The 20,446-nt window shown below is 48.4% G+C and overlaps 1 protein-coding gene across 35 annotated transcripts in view; it reads right to left on the minus strand.

Moving 5' to 3' along the window:
• Positions 1-20,446, minus strand: part of dlg2 (discs, large homolog 2 (Drosophila)) — a 228,270-nt gene that overhangs the window by 24,359 nt on the left and 183,465 nt on the right. For 22 of the 35 annotated variants that reach the window (XM_035432261.1, XM_035432260.1, XM_035432255.1 and 19 more), the window contains 3 exons: positions 19,860-19,962; positions 18,490-18,534; positions 4,898-5,012 (listed from right to left, as the gene is read on the minus strand). In XM_035432261.1, the coding sequence (XP_035288152.1) occupies positions 4,898-5,012; positions 18,490-18,534; positions 19,860-19,962 (263 nt within the window). Of the gene's footprint in view, positions 1-4,897; positions 5,013-7,563; positions 7,583-7,986; positions 8,144-18,489; positions 18,535-19,859; positions 19,963-20,446 lie in introns of those variants that run through there. The other 13 variants (XM_035432263.1, XM_035432256.1, XM_035432271.1 and 10 more) reach the window with 3 other exon arrangements.

A 20,446-nucleotide genomic window follows, 5' to 3' on the forward strand; every position in this document is an offset into this window, starting at 1 on the left:
ACAGTCACGATTACCTCCCAGACATGGATGACACAACCTGAGGGACCCCTGACAGCTCCCAGCTCAGAGTGAGAGAGAGGAACCAACAAACACACACACACTGCATACAGTACGTATGCATGTATATGTGTGTGCGTGATGAAGAGAACGCTTATGTCATACCCAAGAGTATCCAACTCATCAACTGATACTGTTTTTGATTCATTTTTGACCATTCAAAACATATAATAATATTATTGTTATTATAGTACGGACCATTTGTTCATTATTGTATGCCATAGGCTTTTAAAAATATGATATTTTGACACCCAGTGCTAAATGGTGAATTGCCAGTCTCGTCTAACGTTATTATGTTTTATATTTTTGCTCAGCTCTTTGTGGAAAACACATTAACTTCAGGAAATATAAAGATTTCATTCATTAATTCACTCATATATTAATTCTAATGCATAAGCACTATTACCACATCTCACCTCCCACCTCCAGCACATCTTGTGAAAAAAGACAGGTTGTTGTGATTCATACTTCACATGTAATATGTACAGTATGTGGGTGTACTGTATGTATATATAGTACATATGCACATGCACACAAGAATACAGTACACACAAATCAGCAGAATGGCTGCAGGAGCAAAGACCTCCAGTGAGATATTTCATGCTCTGCTACAATGCATAATGATGAGGTACATTAATCTTCGGAACTATCAATGAAAAGCAGCCCGTTCGTTACCTAGTTTAGGTAGCTGGGAACAATGCTTCACAAGATAGTCATGAATGCTTTAAATTATACACTGACCCTGATAAGTACGTACATGAAATGAATCTGTTCTAAAAACATAAAAAGACAGAAAATACACGTAACATCTTGATTCCTAAGGGTATTAGCCATGGGGAATTGAAAACCTTTAAGTTGTTATTGTCGTACTGCCCTTTGGAATACCCTTGTCCTACCACGCAAGCAAAATGCTGAACTCGCAAAATCGGAGAACAAAGAGCGTGTCATTAGATTAAGCGCCATTTCAGTACGGCCGGGGAGGAAAAGTGCTGAGTCATCCCTCTGTCTCGCTGTCTTCATTCAGCTGCTAGTAACACTTCCATCATCTCTGACAAAAGAGCCTCGGAGACGTACTGAGGGACCCAGAGCCTCGGCTCCCGCGTGCGTCTGAGGAAGGCCGTGGCCAATCAGGGGTCAGGGCGACAGCCCAGCGCGCTCACAAGGTATAACGCTGGGTAACTCCTGGCCCCAATTACACTTGACGTTTTACACGACATATCTGATTTCTTGACAAACTGGATGGGCTCTATTTGATAAGCGTGGTCTAAAAACAAGAAATCAAACACGGATTGGATCTGTCCAGTTCTACCTTGAGACGCATCTGGAGGTAATCTCAGCAGCACATCCAGTAGATTTATAGTTAGGCTGTTGCACTCAGTTTTCCGTCTGACCTGGCGATCAGCTCTACAACAGGCTCGCGACTCCCACATGGTAATTATGGGATGCAATTGGTCAGTAGAATGTTGTTAACAGAAGATCCACGCTAGAGAGCCGACATCCAAATCATACATCAGTGGAAGCTGATCCTAACAACCTCCACATACGATTCACATCTACTTATGATTGACAGATTTTGATTCATATAAGATTTCTTGCGATTACACTAGTTATGAAATGCGACATGCATCTGATTTGACAAGGAACTGAATACATCTCCAAAAAAAAAGACAAGCGTAAATATAAGCATAAGCATAGGTATATGCGAGGGAATTGGACATATAACATGCAACAAATCAACCATAAATTGATTATTTATCGATAGAAATTTAATCTGATAGGAATTCATTCATTCATTCATTCATTCATTCCAAATTTAGAAGAGCAGGTACTGCGGTTGTTCCAGAATACAGCAAACTGCACTGAACTGTCAGTAACCGTGGGCATCCGAGAGCAGCTGAGATCGCACATTTGGGCGGCATAAAACATGCCTTTAATTCACCAGTCTGAGGAAAGGGCTCCATTAACGTTAATTACTCCGCTGACGGTGACAGGTTTATCTTGCCACTGTCAGGCAAAGAGAAACTGGCCCTGCGTAAAACGAGAGACCTGGAAGCCCATTTCATTTAGACGGGAACAGGAGGGAGTGGGAAGAAGGATTCTCAATGGCGTTGTCATGGTAACCCGACAATGCCACACTGACATAAAAAAAAAAAAAAAAAAGTACACGAGCGTTAGTACGAGGAATGTGAGCAGCCTGGGCTGGTACATTTAGAGTGCCCGACACACCCAAGCCTAAGAAACCGTACGAACGCAACGCAACCGTAGCGCTTAGACGGGCGACCATTTGGAATTAATGACTGACCTGTTACAAGGCGCTACTCCAGTATAACTGAATGGTATCCATGTTACAGTTCCACTCAATTTAATGTCAAATTAATGTCAAAGGAAGAAGATTTATCAGTCTCTGATTATAACGCCGGTTCGGATCACTGCATAGGTCTGTGCACAGGTTTCCCACGCAGTGTAATTTACATTCTGCGTAGAAATGCTCTCTCTTTAGCTTGCCACCCCCCCTGTTTCTTTCAGAGATTTTATGCTATTTTTCCACCACTGCATGCATGAATTTTGAGGTACGTATTTAGGACAGGTGCATTTACAGGGCAAATTAAATGATACAGATCACACACAAGGTCCCATCTTTTTCTGTTGAACATGCTTGTGAATGGGAGCACTGTCCATGTCTGGGTAGAGATAACATTGTTCATAGGAGCGCAAAGCTAGTGCATAGACTACTTTCTTTCTGTCAGTATTTTTTTGCTGCACGTGCTGCAGTTTAGCTTGAAGGCACGGGGCACTTATTTTTTTGTGAGTGGATGGTGTCATGCTTATTTAACCATGGGGGATGCGCCACACAGCAAATGTTAATGTCGGTTAACAATTTCACGCCATTTCTTCAAAACGGTAACGTCAATAGCACGCGGTGTATCAGCTTCTGACTACAACAGGGGTTCAAACCGCTGCAGTGAGTTTTGGATGCACGGACGGGAACACATATAAACCCAGCTGCACTGAGAGACTTATTAAAATGTAACGCTCGCCGTGCGAAATGGCTGTTTGTTCCCTAGGTAGCGTTTGACAGGCCTGCAGGCCTTGTAATAAAGTCTTCCTGTTCCTCTGACGGCAGCACAGTCGAACGAGCGCAATTTCTGGCCGCCCCGCGTTTCGCATCTGCCGCGTCCGAGCCCAGCTGCGATGGCCCGTCCTGTGGACGGCCGCCGTCTGTCACCGGGAGCAGCGGCAGCAGGGTCGCGAAGCGCTAGCAGGGCCAGCGTTTGCGCGGCTCGATCTGTGGAGACGGCGTCGCTTCCCGCGCTAGCCCTCGATCACCTGCTGAGGGCTGGGATACAGCTCGTCTGGAGCACACTGCCGCCCTGCGCTGCGGCCTGTGCTTAGCACGAGGGGGCCCTCTTAGCCACCAGCTTCTTTCCATTAAGTGTCTATTAAGCTGCCATATTACCCAACGGGTTAAGCTTAGCGTTGCCCGGGGGTGGGCGATCTGTAGTTGCAAGCCGCAGCGTATTGATTTAATGGGCCGTCCGGTTTGGCTCCAGAACGTCACACCGTGTGCTCTCAGGATGGAGACAGAGTCCCTTCCCGCTCGCTCAGTCATCGCAGCCGGGCCGCTAACAGATGGTCCAGCCTTGCGCCTGAAACGAGCGGGCTGCGCGCGGCGAGGCTTGAGTCCCGTCTGTCAGAAACAAACGGATGTAGCGCCTGGCGCGCTGGTGCGATGCTCAGAAACGTCCCTCGTACGGCCGCGTGCTGCCCGGGACGTCTGTGCAGATGCCACACAAAAGCACTCCATCTCCGCGAGCGTCCCCACTCCCACTGCGTGTAGGAAATTAGCAGGTGCTCTTAACCAGAGTGAAAGCACTAAACCAAATAACTCTTACCCACACAACTCACAGATACACACGCACGCACGCACAAAACTATTTAGTGTCATCTTATACACATTACAGCTTATTATAATATCATTTAAGTAGACTTGCACATAGTTGAAAAAAAAACTTGAGTCACAAAAGGGCATAGTAAAACAGATCTGTTAAAGTGAAAGCAAACGTCCAATAGCGCACCGCGCTCTCCATTAAACAGGGCAGCCTGGCTCTGGTGGGACGCTCCCAACAATCAAGCAGCCGCTCTCCATGGTGCTGACTGGAGCAGGAGAGAGTCCCCAAACCTCACTGGTGCACCACAGACCTGCTTCAGGTCACAGTGATTCAACTTTAGCAGTGATGCAGATTTCCCCTTCTACCACAGGGTACCACTTCAATAAAATAACTTACGCAGCTTTATTCGCTTCCCCCTTGAGAACTGCTGGGGACTCTAAATATGTTCAAAGTCAAATGATAAAAGTCAACTAAAGGTTAACCATATTAACTGCCAAATAAGGGAGTGTACTTCCACACTATTTGCCCTTGGATGCTACTCTCTCTCTACTAGTGAACCGAAAATCCAGCCACCACAGAGAAAGCAAAGATTGTCTACACAATGCAACGATTTACTACTTATGCTATAAAGATTTATCTAAGTTTCATTGTAATGCACACAGTACAGCATCTATGAATACAATCGGATACAATGATGCCATCAGATTTTGGTCACTGGTTTCTAAGGCCTTCTCGAAACACATAAATATTTTAACTACATTTGGAAAAAAAAATTTTTATTAAGCGTTGTGCTTATATGGATATTTTTTCTTGTTTAAGCAAGAAATAATGTACCAAGGCAATATTTGCTGCATTTTCCAAATGTAATGTTAGAACAAAACTCAGTTTGCCATACAGTATGCACAAAACCCTGACGTATGACAACACACCGGGGGAGAAGTGCATCTCACCTGACGTAGAGCGAGCGCTTCTGATTGGTTCTCAGTGATCCCGATCCGGAGCTCATGCTGTGGTTCATCATCTGCTCCCGCAAGTCATGGATTTTAGCCTCGAAGCGGCCGTACTCTGAAACAGACAGGAAAAAAAAGTTCCGTCACAAGACTTGCGCCCCAAACGCAGCCCCGGTGACCCGCGTCGCCCCGCCCGCTGTCTCCTGGGCTTCGGGTTCTTAAACGGGTTGGGGTGAGGAGATTCGGCGCCTGGCCCGCGCGGGCAGACGCCGACGGATCGATGCCGCCGGGCCAATCAAACGATCCGCTTCGAAGGCACCGAGCGACCAAGGTCATTCCGTTAAATCTCAAGAGAAGCAGCTTTCAGAATGTCAGAGTTCCTTTATCAATACCAATCCCTCAGCTATTCAGCATTCTTCCACTCTGTCCTAACTGAAAGCTTTATTGCAGGTTATGATTCTGATGAATGTATTTGAGGAAGAATGCATGCAATATTTGGCTCTGGACAAAGCACATTAAATACAGAGCACACAGAGTTCCTAAATAGACAGGAAAAGAGAAAATGTCACCTTCATAATGCTATTCTGAAAAAGAAAAATGTTAAGATGGCACTTTCCTTTTGAATGTCAACCTGACCAAGGCTGCGGTATATTCTCTCTTTAAACAGACACTGTGATTTAAAAAATCAATTGGCTGTATATATTGCCACAGGAAGAATACAGGACAGATTACTGCGGAATATCGTAAATGATAAGATTCAATGTTATGACACCATCCCATTAAGGCTCAACTCAGGAAAACATCTACAGTAAAACCTTGTCTGAACAGATTGCTAAAAAAAATTATTGCTAATACATGAAGTCTGATAAAGCAGTAGACAAAAGGTTGGTCAGCGCAAAAACAGCAGTGTCAAACATCTCCTGATTACATGGGAATCAGGCTCAACACCCCCAGCAATGCCGAAGCAGAGAAGTCAGGGCTCAGTCTCAGCGGAAAAACAATGAGACTTCAAAAAATAAAACACCCAAAAACTTTTTTTTTTGAGAACAACATGAATTTAGCAAATATCCTGTAAAGGATGTATTCACACACTCTCTCTGCCACAATATCCCTCTTTCACACACACACACACACACACACACACAAACACATTTCACAGCACTGAAAGCTTTTCGTTATTTTCAGACTTTGGATGAGGTGAAAAAGACATAAACAGAATAATCACACAGACAAACAAGAAAATGCACTGAGGACTGTGCTACAATCGCTAAGAATGCTGTGCTGTGCTGCACAGCCTGTAATCTAAGCTTCAAACTCCAAGTCTGTCCAAAAGCAGCCACACTACTGCGTATACAGACTGGTCCAGTGCACTATATGGACATTAAATTAGATGTCATTTTAAAATAAACTCATTCATGGTTATAACAAATGCTCTGTGGGTCACATTCTAAATGGAGTAATGAAAAACGACTAAATAAATCTGGATGAAATGCTTCATCGCTATGTTTGAGCAGAATTATGGTAATATCCGTGAGGGGTAATTGTGTGCCCGGTCAGTGAGTGAGAAGGAAGAGAATGTGGTCGTGAAGCTCCAGAGAGACACCGCGGGAAGCTCCATTTTGCATTAATGAAATGTTCCTGCATCAGATAGTGGCAGCCCGGGCAGCTAATGAGGCAGGGCGACTCGTCTCATCTGTACAGCACCCACAGGGGCCCGGGTAACAGCCAGCCCACCGCTGCACTGAGCCCTGCAGCCACTGCCACAGGCTGGCTCCTGCCCAGCCGGGGCTACGGGAGCCAGGCTGCACTGTAGGGACACAGCCAGTACTCATCACGCAGATTCACAGACCCAGAAACACTGCATGTGCACACAGGCAAACAAGCACGCACACGAGTGCACAGGTACACAAACACTCATATACACGCACAGGCATACAAGACCACACACACGTGCACAGGTACACATACACTCAAACATACAAACAAATAAATACAGTAAAAGGTACACACACAAATAAACACATGCATGCTTGCAAAAAAAAACTGATATCTGTACATGCCATACAAACACACACACACCTTTTAAGCTTTAGGAGCAAAACAGTCCAAAACTAGGGTTTAGCACACAGCACATAAATGATGACAATATATATCCATTTGGCTCAAAACAACCTCCTGAAGAATATCTGCAGTTTCTGAATGTTTTCCTTTACTGGACAAAGTGACACACACCCACTAAAACAGTTTCAGATGCATTCATGAAAACACTAACCCAAGGGAAAGTACTAACTGGAAACAGAGATTTCTTCAGCCATGCAGTACTCATACAACGGCATTAAAGGAGCTAAGAGTCGCCCTGTCTTCGCCTCTGGTCCTCCCTCACAGATCGCAAAGTTCCCCGAATGGCAAAGAAACATGGAGTGCTGCCTAATCTGCCCTGAACAAAACAGAGTGGATATCCAGAGTGCCCATGCTGAGGACTGAATGGCACAGAGAAAGGAAAGAAGAAAAACCCACACATCTTGGGAGAGACACAGAAAGAGAAAGAGAGAGAGAAAGATTGGAGATAGTCAAGTAGAAATGATTTTCACAGAGGATAAAAACAAAGATACAGACGGTATATCAGAATTACATTTAGCTTCAGTATAGCAGGAAGCAATACTCACATCAGAGCAAGTATTCAAAAGCCTGTACAGCATCACGCAGAGCATTTGAAACCAACATCCATTCATCTGATTGCACTGAACCTTTTCTGAATGAATTACTGCTTACAGACGAATCTGAATTTAAAATGAACACTTCGATGCATGGAAAATCTACATGCATTCAACTTCCCAGAAAGCACCACGAACGCTCCATTAATTAGAGAAAAACACAATTAAAAAAATAAAAACTAAATGAAATAAAAACAACAACTCGGCAACAGAATTTAAATGAGCGCAGTCATTTAACAGCCACGGGGAAGGAATGAGCGAGAAATCCAATCCGCGGCGAGTTCCCAGATGTCAGGAGCGGTTCCTATAAACAAAACCGCGACTGGCAAAAGCCGCGAAAACAAAGTGCACGCGCCGCGATTCTCAATAACTCACCGGCGAGCTGCGTCGTTCAAACCCAGCGCAAAGGCGAGCCTCGTTCACCGAGGCTCTCCTCCTGCCACTGCTACTCCCTCAAACAGACGCTGCGTCTCCAGCACGGTTCTGCACACGCAGCTCCACACACACACACAGCTCCACACACACACACGCGCGCACACACGCGCACGCGCTGTGGGACACACAGAGCGCAGGAGAAGGGAGTCAGGCTCGGTAGAAGCCGGCTCTTGACGGTTAGCTGGATGATTGGGGGGGTTGTGGAGATGAGGTGATCTCTGCCAGCAGCCGACGCAGTGATTGGCTGCTGATGTGCCAAACAGAGTCCAGTGTGCCAAACTGGCAGCGCCTCCTCCCACAGCAGACCCACACTTTGGCATAAGGATCCTCATTAGGGAAAGGAGCGCGCACACACACACACAATGCAAGCAGACACATGCATACACACAACACATGCGCGCGCACACACACACACGTGCATACACACAACACATGCACACACACACACCCAATTACACACAGAATTCACGTTTGCCAGACCTGCGGGGACTCTTCATTCTTTGTTTCCGATATCAATCTAAGATATCTCTGCTTCTACCTGTGAAACAGGGTCTGAAATGAACTTTTTTTCTCCACAAGCCACTGTGGGAGGGAGATGAAAACTTCTACCTGACACTCATAATAAATAAATAAATTATAAAAAACACCATGTGTAAAAACATAAGAATTACAAACACAGGCCCTTATAACAGCAGGGACTTTGCTTTCTGTTGTCAGAGGTTAGCTCCCGGTGCACAATGTAAAATCTGCCTGTGCCTGCATCATAACCCAACCAGTAGTGCCGTTCCCCTTTCCCGAAACTCTCCATCTCTCACTTAAGTACCTCTTTCTTACTGTTCCCATTATCCCTAGTTTCTTGGATTATTTCTGGAGGCTGAATTATTCCAGGAAAATGTCACCACATATTTTAGGTTCACACGCTTGTCTCCAACGTGAGCAAGCAGAGTGAAGAGAGTGGGCTGGAAATATTTGGGTGCATTTTTTGATTGACACTCTTCTTAATTGGCCAATACCAACACCAAAGAGTGAAGTCCTGACTGTTGATCAAAAGTGACATAGCAGTTATAGCCTGTGGCATTTCCTTCAGATTGCGCGGGCGACATTCAAATCTGTAACCGTATCCAATTATAGAAATTCAACATGTTTTATTAAAAAATATTTGTTAAAATAATACAAAGAAAACCTGACTTGACAAGATTGCCCACCACATCCAACAATCTACCCACTTTTGGTGGGGATGGGGGTGGGGGTGTTAATTTCAGATCCTGCTCTAAGACCACCAAAATGTACATATCTGCATTAGGATCACTACCTAATTAATGTGCAGTGCCAAACTGAGCACTATATCAGCAGGTTTGAAATCTAATGAAGAATGAGAGCAATTGGCTTATTCTCTGATGTTGTGTTGAAATGATTTTTGCATACCAACAAAATAAACAACTTCACTGAGTTTTCTGAAAGGCAGCCTTATACAGATACAGACACAGCACAAAAACAGCAACAGAGCCTATAATCCTTTAGAGGATACAAAGTATCCCTAGGTAGAGGCTGCTGGGTGGCTCACCTTGTTAAGGAAACTCCTGGATCAAATGCCAGCCACGCCAAGGTGTCTCATGGCGTGGCATGTACGGCACTGCCAACATGCTCATTGCGAGCTGCAACGTTGGCGGTTCGAATCCGGCCGTGCAACCTTCGTCTTTCGCTCTCCCCATTCTCTCTTTCACACCCCATTCTTCGTCTCTCTACACTGTCCTGATCCATAAAGCGAAAGAGGCATTTCCCAGGATTATGTGTTCAGTTGGCCAGTATCGAATCTCTCTCCAGCGACCCTGATTGGGCTCGATTGAGGCATGGAGTGTCTTCCTCCGACCCATGTCTGTGTGAGGTTGGCCTGTGAGCGACGGTGTGAAAAGCATCAGCTTGTCTACACTCTCCTTCATCGGCTGTGGAAACTGCAACATGTGTGTATATGGCTGGGTATTCCAAAACAGGGAGAAAATGGGGGAAAAGATAGGAAGAGGCTTCTGATTCAAATCCCTAGTGGGCCACTGTGGTTGTGCCCTTGAGCAAGCCTGACTTGCTGCTGCAAGCAATTAGCTGCTTACATGGATAATGCACACAAAAATGCAACCTATGCAAATTTCTGTGGGTAAAGAGATTATCTGAGCAAATAAGTTATGCAATATGATTTTAAAATGATGGCATAGGTGGGCTACTGCTTTTAATACCAGTGCCAAATCATATCAGCAGGGCATTGGATATGGGCCATTAAAAAGAATATACACTGCCCAGAGATCAGACAGCTAAACAAATTAACCCAGCACACCCCAGACTAAGCTTTGCACAGAACTGTCAAGGGGAGGGATCAGCACAAGATGGTATTTAACTCAGTCATAGAGGACTAGCTCTTTTACTCTTTTTCAATTTCAACTCAAAGTTTTCGTTCCAATTTTGTGGGATAGATTGCAAAGCTCTGTGCATGTCTAATTCCATCAAGTTCCCTGTCCAGCATGGTCTTCCAAACCCGTGGGGGTTTTGGCAGAGAACTCTTAGCGTTCAGGTAGAGTCTCTTCAACTTATGGGCCAAGGTCCTCCACGATTAACCATTCAATTACATCTTGCACCAGGGCAAATGACAAGAAGACTTGGGATGGGATCAGCTGGGTTTCATTATACTCCAAATGGGATCAGCTGGATTTTATTCTATGCCAAGAACAATATTCACACTACATTTGGCAGCAATTTCCCACATACTTTCAGCCATGCAGATTTCCTGGGGGGTTGGAAAAAGAAGAAAACTGTATGAAATCCATTAACTCCTGATACTCATGAAAAGCCTGTAAAATGAATATGGAACCAGTACAGAAGTGTGTCCCAGATTAAAGGGGTCAGCCCAGTGAGAGAGATCATGATCTGTTCTGTCTTCATGAAATACATTTTCAATGTTTAAATGAGATGCACACAATTTCCTAAGATACTGACATGCAATGATGGTTCACATTTGATATTTTAAAATTGAACAATGGCTGTTTATTATATTGCCTAAAGTGTCATTCTAGTACGTGCGTACATTGTTAATATGCCCTTAAAACATTTTCTAAGGAATGGAAAAAGTCCTTATTACAACCATTTTTCATTGAATACATGTTCAGGAAATGCAAGACTATCGCCCCGAGGCAATAAATTATTTGGGGGCAGGGCGGTAAAAGTTAAATAAATCATTGATGCATTATCAGGGCTCCAACACAATCCAAAAAATAAAGTAGAATATTTTTTTTCAATATGAAACCAAAATGTACGCTATAGAGGGTTAAAGTGACTTGGTCATTACCGTCCTCCAGGAGGGGGAAGATTCACTCTGACAACAGCCCCGGCGCGGTCACTCTGACCCAATAAAGTCACCCAAAATACAAGAGCCAATTATCTTTTACGATCTGAGCAAAAGACAACGGTTCAGGAGCAGCGACGGTTCGGGAGGGAGCTGAAGATCAGCAGGCTCGGTATAAACGCTCGGTATGACAGCTCCACCAATCGGCGGGTCGCTCGCTCTCCACCGAGCCCTTCGCCGCCGGTCTCCCGTCTCTGTTTCAGGGAGCTGCGCAGCTGAACCGGCCGCGGCCGCGAAGTCTCGCCGCTCCCCGCCGCACGCCAGAGAAATGAGGGATTGATGCCCTTCACCTGGCCAAACCACAGGCTCACACATCAGATGAGCTTACTTTCCCTTTACTCCCCCTTGAGAGTGAGACTCATGACTCGTCACTGTAACTGCGCTGCACGAGTTTTCCAACATCGTTCAGTAACGGGCAACCATGGTGGGTTTTTTTCCAGTTCTAATGCTTTTTTGTAATTATCCAAATGGCTGGAAACGCGGTTAAATAAAAAATAAAAAAAACTTAAACAACAAAAGTCACTTAAGCAATGTTTGTTTATGTCTACCACAAAAAAGTGAAGGAAAACGCATGTTTGTTTAGACTGATGAGACCTCAAAGGAGGCTCCCCTTGACCACTGCACAGTACAACACTGCACACTATGGTCCACGTTATGAGAGCTACAAAAATGTAAAGTACTTCTGAGTATCCAGCTCACTCTTTCAGGGGGTGTGGAGAAGTGCCCTTCCGTGGCTCTACTCACCAGCCCTGGGGTGGTATCCTACGGGCACACGGGACAGTCACCGAAGCTCGCCCCTCCCTGGTCAAAATCCCCCCTCCACCCCAAGACAAAATACGCAAACCCACTGTTAACAAGCTAGCCCTCAGGCTGAAGGCAGCGCGAGGCACCGGGCTTCTGAGCAAAGGACGCACACTACGGGGGAGAGGAAGAGTAACACAGAAGCACCCTCCGACAGGCCTGGGGGAAAGGGGTCAGCGGTGCGCCTCCGGCCCGTGGCCTGTGAGGGGCCGTGAGTCAGGGGTCCACCCGGCGCTGGCTGACCCCCGCCTGGGTTAGCCCGTGATAAAGAGCGGCTCTCCCCAGAGGGCGAAACAGGGGGAACATGGGGGGGGGGGGCTGGGGTGGGGGCCACAACTGGCCCCGGCAAGCCGCACATCTGCATCCTGCCGGATAAACACGCGCAGCGCGGCCAAGGGACGGGTCAGAGGCACAGCCGAACCCTCCCCTGACTCACCACCGCCCGACATTTACGTATAATGCAACAAAGCTGCGGCCGCCAGCCTGCTTCTGTAAGCGAGAGGCTGGGGACTAAGGGGAGAGACGGGGAAACGCACAGCGGAACTCGCAAGCCTCGGTGACGCCTCATTTAAATCCCACAATTAAACAAAAAAAAGGCCAATTTAAAATGCGAACCACAGTACAGACAGGTTAAGTCCACAGCAAACCCGAAACAGAACAACAGGCTTTTCGTGAGACACAATGCGCTTTCTCTCTCTCGCTCTCTCTTTTCTGCCTGCCACCTCTTTTCAGGGTGAAGGACGGGTTGATTGTTTAGGCTCGACCGTGCTTCAGACAACGCAGACGCAAAGTGCCATTAGCGGCCGTGACATCAGCGCCGCTGAGAGCGGGTGAGTAACAGACTGAATAGCGCTGACAGGACAGCTGAAGAAAGAGGAGAGCGATGGCGGCAGTGCGAGGTGTCGCCAGGCCGACGCTGATAGGGGGAGAGCGGGAAAAGCGGTTCTTTCAATGCGAAGGGTATCGATTCTTCACCTCTGACGGGCGCAAAGATGTCCGGCTTAATCTGGCGATTTCAGGCGTAGACGCCGCCGCCCGTCGGCATCCTTCCTTAATGAACCGATCATTAACTAGGCTACCCATTCTGTTTTTTTGGAGAGGAAAACGTTCAGCAATGGAGAGCTCCTCCAATCCAGAACAATTTATAAGAGTACTGCAGCTAGAGGAGCACACACATTTTCACATTTTCCCACAGTTTCTCAGTTCCATAGCATTAAAACATATAAATATTGTCATCATTTGTACATATCAGAGTTGTGACTCACTGTGCAACAAAAATGTTTACCTAAAGTGTCCATCTGCAAATATAATAACGCAGAATAACAAGGTGTCAATGAAGGAGAGTGATGAATGACTGTATACTTAAGCACGAGGAAACTGGTCTTTGATTCCACTCCACTGTGTACGGATTGGAATAATTATTAATGCCCTGCACATTCAGTATGTCCTACGATCTCTACTGAAAAGGAATATCTGACTCTGCTGACATTGCAGGACAATGAAGGCTATAAATGGATACGTTTTTTTCACTTGGCTGTCTTCTGTCAGTTCTGCCATTGCTGAATAAAATGGCTGCAAACAAATCCAAAAATAATGTAGTGAATCTGACAGAGAAGGATAACATTGCATGTGATCGATCTGTAAATAATACCGAGGCCAAGAATTCTTATTATGTGAATACAGATACTGTACAGAAATAGATTCTGTAATTATAATAATGTGTGCAATACACGCGGTATGGAGAACATAACCTACAATGTATGTGACACCAGCCAGAGGGCTTCATTTATTATAAAGTGGAAACGCACAAAACGAACACTGCAGGGGTTAAACACTCATTTTCCCTTGTAAATAGCTCATTTCTGCGTGTTTCTGCCTTATCTCCCGGCTGTGGGGGGTTCTGTGACAGCTCAACAGAGACCAAAAAGCTTCATCTGTACATAGTCAGTCTCCCAGCTACGCTAACTCGGTCTTCCCGCTACGCTAACTCGGTCTTCCCGCTACGCTAACTCGGTCTTCCCGCTACACTAACTTGGTCTTCCAGCTACGCTAACGCTATCTGCCAGCTGAGATGGGTAATGTTGTAGAGTGCCTCTTACCAAGGAATTTGTTTTAAATTGTTATTTAAATTTTCCCTCTACCACTTGAGAAATCTGAGTTTTCAAAGTGCTCCACAAAAAATGTGATGCAGTGGCAAACTGCACTCTGGGTGCACTGCGGAATTCCACACAGCTCAGCCACCACCAGCGGGGTCCCCATCTCCACACGCACCAGCAGCCCCTCGCCGTGGGGTTCTCACCCTACTGTGTGCTGACATCCAGGGATGCAAAATACCATCATCTGATGATAATGCAGACGGTGAAGATGAATGAGACCCACAGAGAAACACACACACACACACACACACACACACACACAAACACAAACACGCACGCACACACACACACACACACACACACACACACACACACACACGCAGGGCATGTATTAGTCGGTAGTGCACTGCAGACCCCCTGAGCATTACCCATCAGACGGGGTCACATGACGCGTGTGGCCCGCGTGAGCGCTCTGTCGGCGGGGCGCTGGCTGACATTTCAGCCGGCGGCCCTCGGGGGAATGTCACGGAAAGGACAGGGCGTCGCCGGGCGCCGGGAGGGACGGGCGACCGCGCGGCGATCGCTGGGCGGCCCGCGGCCGGGTTCGAGGAGGGACGGGAGCTCGGCGAAACCCTCCGGGGGGCGGGGCGGGGCTCGTCCTCGCCAGAACTGCACGCTTGCACTTTGCTCCGAGCTTAATGAGCTGCACTTCCCCTGGTAATCAATGGCCTCCGCACCCCGCAGAGCGACAGAGGACCGCCGGCGGGGCCCGGGGGAACTGATCTAATGAACACGGAGCTGCTCGGGAGGCAGAACAGAAACGCTGCCGCGCCCAAGGCAGACTACGCCCTGTTCACTGCTAACGGTGAAAGCACAAAAACACCACTAACTGCACAGAGCAGGCACGTTCAGAGCCCCTAGACTGGGGACAAACCCCACTCCTGCCACTAAACACAGCCTCTCATTTCAGATTCATCTGCGGGTGAGGCAGGGACCTTGTTAACACACAAGGTGTTGAAAAAAAGCTGTAAAAGCACCATTTTCAGAGTTGGACATCTTACAGGGTCAGCAGGTCTCACACATTTCAGATGCGACAAGCAATAAAGAACGTATCAGGGGCTTCAGGCCGCCGCCATAACACACAGAGCCCAGCAGAACGGTGAGGGCCCTGCACTACGGGCTCTGACTGGGGTAACGGACGTGTGGAACCTGACAGGTGAACCCAGGCGCTGGCTCTCCCGTCCGCCTTTGCAGCTGCGAGCTTCAGTACGACTGGGCCACTGTGGAGAGCCCTGGGCACAATGCTAATGAAATATATCCGTAGTCCTGCGGCTGTGTGAGGGCTTGGACGGGCAGCAGCGTCCCACGGCACAGAAAGAACCCTCAGCCAAAGCTGGCACCCTCGCTGGGGTTTATGAGCTTCCACCGGTGCCCCGTGCCCAGAGGCAGTGCCAGGACCCCAATCCCAGCACCAAGCTTGCCCTGCAGAGGCTGAGCGTACGTACCGACACCCAGCTACGAGCCAAAGTGCTTCAATTTGATATCCAGGGGACACGTTTGGATCCAAGCTCCCCGAAAACCGAGAGAAAAAGCACAGGGGTGGCCTTGTCCACCCCGAGCTCCACGGTCTGTCAACTCGGAAATAAGCGGCCAACGGCTCAGCAGGCAATGGGCCGCGAGGAAGACTCCAGAACCCCAGACCGTACCAGCGTGAGCGGTCAGTTCACCCAAAGCTCATCTCCACCAGCCCGGGCAGGGTTACTGACACTTGGCACAATTTTTATAAGGGCTACACTCAAAATGCAACAAAAGTTACCAGCACAACCAATCTAGCTAACAATAAACACACTCTCTGTAGCTGATATAAACACACACCTGCTCCTTGATCACGAATGGTTATGAGAAAAGTACTAATGAAACAATGAAAAAAATGTTTAAAAAATTATGAAACAAGACTTAGAAAATAGCACAGGCTCCAGCTGAGGGTCCATTAACAGTGCTACACAATAATGACATATGTTACATATGTGCAAAGGGGATGGACTGTGATCAGGGAGACTTATAGGTGCTGGGGAGTGGCTCTCAGTGTTTCACAAAGAGTGCGGATTAGGGACACTGTGTACTCTGAGGATGGCATTACAGAGAGTGGTGGCTGTCAGATATGAGAGCAAGCGGAGGCAAAAAGTTTTGGGGAGTATTATGGGATTGGGGGTTACAAGAGATATTTACAGGGACTGAGCTAAACGCTAAGGGGAGTGCTTTAGAGAGGGGCACAGTGCTATTGTACAGGGTAACTAATTAGAAGAGGGGTATGGGGGTGTAGGTGTGTAACAGAGAGGGTGGAGGAGAGTGTAGCAGGGTATGGGGTGGAGGTGTGTAACAGAGAGGGGGTGCGGGAGAGCGTACAGGGTACAGGGGTTGAAGTGTTTAACAGAGAGGGGGTGAAGGGGAGTGTAGCAGGGTATGTGGATGGAGGTGTGTGGCAGAGAGGGGGTGGGGGAGAGTGTAGCATGGTATGTAGGTGGAGGTGCGCAGCAGAGAGGGGGTGGAGGACAGCGTAGCAGGGTATGTGGGTGGAAGAGTGTAACTGAAAGGAGGTGGAGGAGAGCATAGCAGCATATGTAGGTGGAGGTGTGTAACCGAGAGACGATGGAGGAGAGCATAGCAGGGAATGTGAGTACAGGTAACAGACGGTGGGGGAGAGTGTAGCAGGGTATGTGGGTGCAGGTGTGTAATAGACGGTGGGGGAGAGTGTAGCAGGGTATGTGGGTGCAGGTGTGTAATAGACGGTGGGGGAGAGTGTAGCAGGGAATGTGGGTGCAGGTGTGTAACAGACGGTGGGGGAGAGTGTAGCAGGGAATGTGGGTGCAGGTGTGTAATAGACGGTGGGGGAGAGTGTAGCAGGGTATGTGGGTGCAGGTGTGTAACAGACGGTGGGGGAGAGTGTAGCAGGGTATGTGGGTGCAGGTGTGTAACAGACGGTGGGGGAGAGTGTAGCAGGGTATGTGGGTGCAGGTGTGTAACAGACGGTGGGGGAGAGTGTAGCAGGGTATGTGGGTGCAGGTGTGTAATAGACGGTGGGGGAGAGTGTAGCAGGGTATGTGGGTGCAGGTGTGTAACAGACGGTGGGGGAGAGTGTAGCAGGGAATGTGGGTGCAGGTGTGTAATAGACGGTGGGGGAGAGTGTAGCAGGGAATGTGGGTGCAGGTGTGTAACAGAGAGGGGGCGGAGAAGAGCTTAGCAGCGTATGAGCACTACGCACAGGGGACAGCGCAAGAGGGAGCCGAGCTGCAGGGGGCGCTGCAGGGACTGGGAGTGGCGATGTGTGTTACAGGGAGGGGGGTGGGGGGTGCAGCTGTTCTCCTCATTGCAGACTGCAGCATTAGCAGTGGGGAAACAGACACTACTGCAATGCAGAGGGAAACTCACTGAGACCTGCCTGACAGGAGAATAACACCTCCACCCTCATGCACTCAAACTCACTTTCCCTTTCCAGTACCATTCCGTGAATATCCTCACACCTTCATTCATTTCAGAGTTTCATTTCATATGTGTTTATATTTGGGGGGGGGGGAAGGGGGTTAGAATCATGGTTTAATCAGGAATGATGCAATAGGGACAGGACAAGGTTGTCTACACCTTTCACACAGAAACCAAAAAGGAGCTCCAACAATCATGGAGCATAGTGGTAACAGCATACAGAACTACGGCAACAGCAATTGGCGGACACTGTCAGGCTGTGCCTTTTGGATACAGTCAGCAACCCAGCAAGCACAGCAATTCACCAATCGCCTTCACCGTTGATCTGGTTTCTATGGGAAAGGTAACAACAATGTCCAATACCCATTTTATTTATTCCTGGGTTCAGTCAAGAAGTGACCTCCCCTGGTAAAGGGGGGGGGGGGGGGCGTGATGAGTGGGGGAGGGGCAGGAGTAAGACAGAGGAAGGGGGCGGAGCATTTGGGTTTGGTGCAGGCACAGGTGGGACACACCAGTGCTAAATAGGCAGCATTAGCAGTGCAGGGTGCTCGGTGCACATTCTCCAGTGACCCCACCCCGCCCCTCCTCACCCCGCCCCCTCTTAGTGCAAGTGCACATGCTGAGCTGCCCCTGGGCCAGACTGAACTTTGACCCAGGTGCTGGTCACATGTTACAAACCTGGTGCTGGAGGCGGAGCCCGTCTCGGGGAGCACAAAGCGAGCTCTGACGAGTTGGGGGGGGGGGGGAAGAGGAGGGGGGCGGGAGGAGAAAAAGAGCAGTCGTCAGTACCGGTGTCCGTCTATTCCCGGGCAGTTATTCGCGGTCAACCTCCAGAGAACATTTCTACAGCATATAAAAGTACAGCTACAAATATGATGCTGGCGCATTTCTGAGAGCAACTCGGCCGTTCTCCACTGCTGTGCGTCGCTCTAGACGAGAGCGTCTGCCAAACGATCACAGCGTAATGTAATAATGCGCAGTTAAAGCTAGGCCGCGCCTTGCTGTCACAAAAAATACTTTCAGCCGCTTGACCACTGAACGCTGAGATGAGATGCGAGGTCACATGGTGATGGCGCAGAGGCGGCAGACCTGGGCGCACCCCCGCGTTTAACAGCTGGCCGAATCCCTGCGTTTCAAAGCTACGCCCCGGCGGCTGCAGGCTCCTACCTGACTGCTGAGCGCTGTGAGGCCAGGCTGTTTAACAGAGCCCTGTCTTCACTAACCCCTATCAGAGCGGGTGAGCGGACACAGGCCGCGCAGGGCTGGGTGGAGACACTGGGCTATCTGGGCCTGCTAATCTGGCCGGAGCCGACAGGCAGGGAGGGCGGGAGACAGGCAGGGCTCAGGCCTGGCTCTCCTCCAGGAGGTTTAACACCACGCATTTAACACCGCACATTTAACACCACGCATTTAACACCACGCATTTAACACTGCGCATTTAACACTGCTCTGACATGCAGCTGGGTCATTGACCCTTTAACCGGACCCTACCTGCGCACATTTCTGCCCGGTCTCATAACTGAGCCGTCTGTCGCGCGCCATTCTTTAGCTTGCCTTCCGTAACCACAAGCGGGCGATTCGTTTAATTTCACCGGATGCTAATGCAACCAACAGGCCCTCACAGAAATGGAACACCATATTTCTAAAGTTCACATATTGCTGATATGGACTTTAAAAATGTATAATTATACATAGGTTTCATAGCAATGTTTTTCAAAAAAAATACTGTAATAGCCAAATGGCAATAATTTGTATATTTCTTCAGCTACCACATAATTTTTGTACCATACGATATGTTTAATATTAATATATTGCGGTATTTTATAGTTCTGCAGTAAGGTGTCCAGTTGACCATAAACAGTAAATGAATCAGGTAAGATGTTTCGTACAGATGGCTGAGGTAAGTGAACATCATTAGGATTCTATGAAGTGAAACCCAGAGGATGAGCTACTGCGGCAACACTGAAAGCCCCATAACCTCAGCCCGCTCCCCCCCAGCCCCCCCCCATCCCCCCCCCGCCCAGACGGTCGCCGGAGCTGACACTCACCCTCTGGTCGGTACTGCGCGAAGATGGTCACGGTCTGCCCCGCCCCTTTGAGCGCTGCCGCCGCCTGCTCGTGGGTGGCGCCTCGCAGGTCGATGCCGTTCACCTGCGGAGGAGCAGAGGGGGACGTCTTTACCAACCGCACCTCCGTACCTGCGTCACACAACCGTCACAAACGCGGTGTGGGGAACTACAGCGCACGGGGAGGAGGGGAGAGGAGCGGCTTGGGGGTGGTACTGGGTGGTACAGCTGAGGAGCTTAAGACAGGAGTGAAATGGAGGAGGGAGCAGTGGGGTGTGGTGGGTAGGCGGGGAGAGGGGGACTGCGATGGGAGTAGGGTTTATTGATGGATGAGAAGGCGTGGCAGGGCAGGGCTACACAGATTGCATGTCTCAAGCTCCTAGAGAATGATTTATCTGGTCAAGAAAAACACTGATCTACCAGGAGCAGTTCAGCTCCACTCTTCATACGGTACTGTGAAGGCGGGAGGGGTTATGGGCGTGGCCACACCAACTGGCATCACCCTGAGACAACCAACCACAGCTACAGAAGCTGACAGAGGCCTACACAAAGGGTGACTACAAACACAA

This window comes from Anguilla anguilla, chromosome 9 (genome assembly GCF_013347855.1).
Source record: "Anguilla anguilla isolate fAngAng1 chromosome 9, fAngAng1.pri, whole genome shotgun sequence".
In the NCBI taxonomy this organism is placed as follows: domain Eukaryota; kingdom Metazoa; phylum Chordata; class Actinopteri; order Anguilliformes; family Anguillidae; genus Anguilla; species Anguilla anguilla.